Here is a 6,612-nt window from a genome sequence, read left to right as displayed (position 1 = left end):
ACGCCTAAAAACGTAAAGTTTCTCCTTTTCTTTGCTGTTTCTATGGCGATTTTCAGCAGATTTATTGCATCAGCGCCACCTACTGGTTGTTAGTGGGGACGTTTTCATCACACAAAACTCAGGGTTTTTTCTCCAGGTTCAACATGAGTCTGGCTCAATTAATCCAGGATTTAACTGGAAAAAAACACCTGTTGCCATGGTGATGAAGTCTACGCTACAAACCTGCTCCGACCAGGCTTAAATACAAGACTTAGTTTACCTGCTGCTTTGGACTCTCAGATTAAACCTGGGAATAATAATCTTGATCTGGGTTTGATGATATACATCCTGGATTAAGTTAATCCAGTGGTTCTCAAATTTATTGTTGGGTATTTCCCACTTTTAACGAAGATGAACTTTCAATCCCCCCCCACACACCCATTTTCAGATCCACTTATTCCTGTTTTTCAGGGTCACGGGGGTCTGCTGGTGCCAATCTCCGGCTCACATTGGGTGCTGGGCAGGGGTACACCCTGGACAGGGCGCCAGTCCATCACAGCCCCACACACCCATTGTCCCCAAATAATCCTGACAAATAACACATTTTTGAATTGATATGAAATAAATGCACAGGGAACAAGTAACATTTCATGTCGCAAGTAACAATTTATAAATAAATCAAAAGTAATTACCTGCATAAAACACAAATGTAAAAGTGTAGCAGTAAAAATGCAGGAAATAACCATTGTTTGAAATTTAACACAAAAAGCATAAGAAAACAAAAAAGAAAAGTCATTTTTAAAGTCAGTTATTGAACATTTGTTTATTGCGCTCCACTTTGAGAAGCACTGAGTTAATGTTGCTTTATAGAACAGCTGCTCTGGGATTGAGGATGTCTGGATATATTTATCCAGCTTCAGGATGTCATACATCTAATGTGATGTTTTCTTCTCCATCTACACATTATAGCTCCTGTTTAAAGGAGAAATCTAGTGAAATATGTCATTCTCCTTAAACATGGAGGTGACCTCATACAAACCTAGTGTACCTTTATAAAAACTTTGACAACTTCAAACAATGTTTAAGTGTGTCTCAAAATGTACAAAACAAATAAAAGGTAATTATTTACAACACAGGACATCCTGAAGTAAAAAAGACAAAGATCTCAGTGGGCAGTTCAGGATTTAAATATAGGTTGCCTTTAAAACATGGTGGCAACAGTTTGGTTTTTCTTCCAGTAAAAACATAAAAGAACACGTTTAAACAAGTTACTGTTGTTGATTTGTGGATTTCAGACAGTCTGAGATTAGAAAACAGTTCATTAAACCTGGGCAATGCTGCCCCCTAGGGGGACATCAGCATACTGCAACATTTCTCAACAATTTATTAAAACCAAAACGATGAAATGACTAAGGAAGCATCATGCATTCAATTGAATAAATAAATAAATCCATCTTTTCTGAGTAATTTAATTGTTTTTCCTGGTTTTTGTGCTAATTTTTTTTCTCAGAATTGTCAAAATACTTGGAAATCCAGCAAGAACATCCATCCTATGGTGACTTGTCTGGAAAACAGAAAAAAATAGCCCCAAAAAATTAATTATTCAGAAAAAACAGATTTCTTTTTTTTTTTTTTTTAAGTGAATGCCATACCCTTCCGTAAATGAAAAAGGTGTCGTTTAACATAAAGATTGTTAAACATCAAATGATTTTCCTTAAAGTGAAAATGGAGAGAAACTGAGTCAGAAATGTCCAAATGTTGGAGTTCCTCTGAATGTTTTTAGAAAACACAGACAGACGCAGCACAGTGTGTAAAAATAAAAATAGATCTATTCCATGTACAAAGAGTCTGTGCTCAGGCGGTCAGTAGTTGTGTTTCTCCGTCTGTGGCTGCTCAGGGGGCGTGGCCTGTGAAGGCCTCTGCAGGAAGGAGAGCAGCTGCTGGAACATGAGGTGAGCCTCCTGCTGCCTCCTCTCTTCCATGTCCCTCTGCTCCCTCATCCAGTCACTGAACATGTCTAGCTCCTGGCGCTGACGCTCTTTCTCCGCCTCCATGAAGTCCTCGTGGTGTCGTTTCTGCAGCTCCATGAACGCCGCCGTCGTCTCATTGGTGCGTTTCCTCCTCCTCCTCCTGCTGGATGATGACGGCCTGGCGGACACGCCCTGAGGAGACGCCGTGGCCTCCGCCTCAGACGCTGACGTGTTGTCCTCAGACATGGCCACGCCCACACCTTGCTCGTCATTAGACTCATCTGATGGGCCTTTCAAAGTAAGAGACAAAATGTGACAGTTAAAAATAGGGCTCATTTATATTGCCATTTCAAAATAAGATGAACTTTATTAGTCCCACAGTGGGGACATTAGTGTTGAAAGAATAAAAGGAAATAACTTCACACATTGGGAATTAATAAATAAAACCTGAACAACAAGGTGAGAATAATAATTATAAAAACTATATAACAAAAACACATGGGCTCGGCATCAAACAATTCTCTATATTATATTGAACAGTTTGGTACGGCATCCACGGTTTTTACGGTTTTGTGTTTAGCTATTGCATTTTCCACCGTATAGGAAGCCGAGGGCGTGGCCAATACAGCGGTGCGTTCACTAGCCTCGAAAATACGTTAAATGTTCACTATTTATGTTGTTTAACAAAAATAATTGTTTCTGAAATGATTTGTATCTAATTGTATTGTTTTGCTTTTGCTGCTGTGTAGCTCCGCCCCCTCCTCACGGAACCATTAGTGATTGAGGAAGTGAGTTGTTTGCACTACTTTAAGGATTCTATGTGATAATCAATCTAATTGAGTTAATATTCCACTCAGTTACAAGATGAAACACACAAGACCACACGGCTGTGATCAGAGCTGCACTAAACTATACACTATATTTATATATACACTTTGTTTTGTGTATTTTGTTGCAGTTTACTGTAACAAAATACCTGATTTAATGGGATGTTTGGTGTCATCGTCCTCAGTCTTTATTAAAAACAGCAGAGCATCCTGTGACTCTGGCGGTTTGGTGTCAGCGTCAGGATTGTTTCGGCTGCTGAAAACATCTGGAACACAAACACCAACATCAGCACAGAGTCAATAACAGCAGCTCTACTTGCGTAGATTCCTTTCCTCATTTCAGTGCTTTTACCCTGGCCCTCGTCAGCTTCCGAAGATTTGACTTTTTTTTTTTTTTAAGCAAATTTTCAACTTTTTAATCACAATATTGTATTTTGAGTTTGTTTTTTGAAATTTCGACTTTGGTCTCATTTTCTACTTTAATCTCAACATTATATTTGAACTTTATTCCCAATATTTCAACTTTAATGTTGATTTGCCCAAAATGATCCATGTTATTATGCCGCACAGCTTCTTTCTAGAAGCTTTAAGAACAATAAGCCTAAACTCTAATGCTGCTAACACTCCTACTTTACTGTGCTTGTGCCTACTTTCTTTAATATTTATTTCTATCATATTATGTATATATTGCACTATATTTCGGTTAATAATTTTTTTCAATTTCATGAAAACATGAAAATGTCATTAAAAAACAATGAACCTTATTTTCTACATAAAGAATGGCCCTAATACGCTTCCGTAGTGTTATTTGTATCGAAACAAAGTTCAATCAAAAACAAACCTTCGTTCCTAGATCCACGGAGAGACTGACAGTTTCTTCTTTTTTTAAAAAAAAAATAGAATTAACGTAAAGGTTTTTATTTCGCCTGAAGCAGGCGAACGATGCCGAGTTATTAGGCTAATCTGTTAGCATGTTAGCTTACTGCAGGGGGGAGTTCCGGGGCCTTCGTCGGGTGAGGGTCCGTCCATCGGGGAGCCCACCACCACAGTGTGACACTCCCTGCGGCCGATGATCTGGTCTATGGCGTCGAACCAGCGGTACTTGGCCTTAACGGTGCGCGGGGCGTCGCGGACCCTCTTGTAGTTCATGCGGAGCTTCTTCACCTTGTTGCGGCACTGCTCCGTAGAACGCACGTAGCCGCGGCGGGACAGATGGTCGCGGAATTTGCGGAAAACGGCGGAGTTTTTGTGCGTCTTTTCCAGCTGCTGTTGGATGCCGTCCTCCGCCCAGATGTTTATTAAACACTCGATCTCATTATCAGACCAGTGAGAGCCCTTAGAAGTCGCCATGGCTCACGATGCGGGGAATTTCTTCTTCTTCTTTTACTACGTGTTTAATGGTAGTGTGCATCCGGCGGCTGGTGTGTTACCGCCCCCTCCTACTTCCACAGTGTGTATTAAGTAGTGATGAACACTTTATTACTTTGATTTAACACATTAGGGCCATATTACAATTTTAAAAATCTGGGCAAAACGAGATTGAAGTCGTAATACTTCGAGAATAAAGTAATTTTAAGAGATCGCAATTTTATTATTTTAAAGTCATAATATTTCAAGTCGAATTATTTTGAGAATAAAATAATTTCATGAGAATAAAGTCACACCTTAAAATTATAATTTTATTATATTAAAGTTATAATATTTCAAGATTAGTCATAATATTTTGTGATTAAAATTGTAATGTTTCAAGAAGAAAGTTGTAATTTCATGAGAATAAACTCGTAATTTAATTTAATCGTAATTTTGTGAGATTGAAGTCGTAATATTTCAAGTTTAAAATCTTAATATTTTGAGAATAAAGTTGTAATTTTATGAGTAAAGTTGTATCTTTAAAAAAAACTGAATTTATGAGATGAACAACCCAACATTTCAAGATTAAAGTCGTAAAATTTCAAGTTTAAAGTTGTAATATTTCACGTTTATAGTCATAATTTTATGAGAATAAAGTTGTATTTCAAGATTCAAGTAGTAATATTTTGAGAATAAAGTGGTAATTTTCTGTGAATTCAACATAAATCCAAACAGAATGTTGTGTGTTGCATTCTGGAGAATGTGGAACATTTAGTGAAATTATATAATTTTTTATGAAATACCATCACCACCACTGTAATCACTTTAATGACTTTAAAGACCAAAGAACCAGACTGATTTAGAGCTAATAGCCTCTTTTATTGTGGAGGAGGAAGTGGTCGACTTCGGGGATATCGCTGTTACGTTGTGTTCACTTCAACAATATATATTTACATATATTATATCTCTTGTGCTCAGATTTATTTTAATTTTAATGTGTCCCTAATACGCTGTCATAGGGTAGCGACGCTGAACGCCACAGACTGTGCATGGATTGTGTCCCGTAGCGGTCTGAGAGCAGAAAGCAACTAAAGAACATTTATTACCTTCTATATTCAGAGGTGTAAAGTTGTCCTCAAAGTCTGTCTGTGCAGAAGCATCTTCTGTGCTCACTGGTTCCTTTTTTATCTCCATGGTTGGTTTGGGCTGAAATAAAGCATTAAAACATAATGTTTCACAAAGCTAATGTGAAACAGGCTGAAGGTGGTTGAACACAGACATGAACATTGAAGAACAGTCAAATATCAACAGGACCATCTATAAGGGGGAATAAAGGGGAGAGATTTTTGGGGTCCATCCATAAAGTCAGTAAAATGATGGTCCATTGTTCTATGAATCTGTGATAACCACATTTATTTATTCATCTGAATAATATCCACTGTTATCCAGGAACGTTTATTATTATTATTATAGTCATCTTAAAGATGGAAATCCTTGTTTTAATCACTAATAAAATGGGTTCAAAGTGAACAAAAATGGTGGTGGAAAAGATGGTGAAATGGGATTTTAAAAAACACAGAAATTAGTTAAAAGTTGCAAATTAGAGTAGACAAAAACAGATAGAAAAAGTAGTAAAAAGGTTTTAAAGTGTCAATATTTGAAAAAATTGTTTAAACTGACAAATAATGTCTGTACCATAATAATAATTATTATTATTATTAGTTATATCTGTACCATAATGAGGCGCAGAGAGCCAGACTGTGACGTCACTCGTGCCGGTGGGGGGGCTACCTTGGTCGGTACCGCTCCACTCCTCAGATGGAGAACTTTACTGAACCCCATCTTCACCTCCGTCAGGTTGGAGAAACATTCCGGGCTGAAGTGTTCGTTACAAACCGCAGCTCTGGACACCAGGTCGTGGTCGGTGATGCCGAGGGCTCGGAGCCACTGGAGCCTCAGCTCCGGGTTGGAGGGGAACTGATGGAGCCCGGAACCGTTCCTACACCCGGGAGCACTGCACTGCCGAGTCATGGTGGACAATAAACACTGATAAAGTACAAGCTAAAGCTAACCTACACTCATCTACAGTCACTACTACTACCAGGACACAAAACCGAAGCAAGCAAACTATGGAAAACTGCTACATAACTACTGAACACTATAAAAACACACCTAATAATTATAAACTATTTAAAAACAATCGATGCTATGCTAACTAGCTACTCAATACTGATAATAATGATGTTGGAGATTAGCCGAAGCTACGAAACGGGAGTCCAGGTATGCAGGAGGCACTTCCGGGAAGCGCGTGTTCATCCAGGCTTCCGTCGTTTGGTGGAGGGTTATTATTTTTTTTAAATAACTTTATTGAATTTCAGTCAATGATAAAATTCGATTAAAATTTCCGGGTTTCAATTCAAAAAAGGGCAGTCATTATTAAATTTTTACAACAAAATATGCAAAAAACTGGAAAAGTTTGACTAAAA

The 6,612-nt window shown here is 38.1% G+C and overlaps 1 protein-coding gene across 4 annotated transcripts; it reads right to left on the bottom strand.

The window, feature by feature from the left end:
• Window positions 1–774: 774 nt before the first annotated feature.
• LOC114467337 (zinc finger and SCAN domain-containing protein 20-like) lies at window positions 775–6,422 on the bottom strand. 4 transcript variants are annotated; one of them, XM_028453535.1, is made up of 4 exons: window positions 5,861–6,422; window positions 5,233–5,332; window positions 2,926–3,042; window positions 775–2,239 (listed from the first exon to the last, which is right to left on the bottom strand). In XM_028453535.1, exons 1-4 carry the CDS (start codon window positions 6,155–6,157, stop codon window positions 1,842–1,844), a joined length of 912 nt encoding a protein of 303 aa, XP_028309336.1. In that variant the 5' UTR covers window positions 6,158–6,422; the 3' UTR covers window positions 775–1,841. The 4 variants fall into 4 exon arrangements, with proteins under 4 accessions (XP_028309336.1, XP_028309338.1, XP_028309337.1 ...); XM_028453537.1 differs by lacking the exon at window positions 2,926–3,042; XM_028453536.1 differs by lacking the exons at window positions 5,233–5,332; window positions 5,861–6,422 and adding an exon at window positions 3,760–4,207.
• Window positions 6,423–6,612: the final 190 nt, after the last annotated feature.

Source organism: Gouania willdenowi, chromosome 7 (genome assembly GCF_900634775.1).
Source record: "Gouania willdenowi chromosome 7, fGouWil2.1, whole genome shotgun sequence".
Taxonomy (NCBI): Eukaryota; Metazoa; Chordata; class Actinopteri; order Blenniiformes; family Gobiesocidae; genus Gouania; species Gouania willdenowi.
Note: the sequence above shows the minus strand (reverse complement) of the source record. Positions and strands in the feature narration are given on the sequence as shown.

What these genes read in the sequence shown, in the direction of transcription:
- LOC114467337 (XM_028453535.1), bottom strand. Translation starts at nt 6,157, where the DNA reads ATGACTCGGCAGTGCAGTGCTCCCGGGTGTAGGAACGGTTCCGGGCTC. An exon ending in GCTCTCTGCGCCTCATTATG is followed by an intron (nt 5,333 to 5,860) that starts GTACAGATATAA and finishes GCTTTATTTCAG; the next exon opens with CCCAAACCAACCATGGAGAT. An exon ending in TACACCTCTGAATATAGAAG is followed by an intron (nt 3,043 to 5,232) that starts GTAATAAATGTT and finishes TTTGTGTTCCAG; the next exon opens with ATGTTTTCAGCAGCCGAAAC.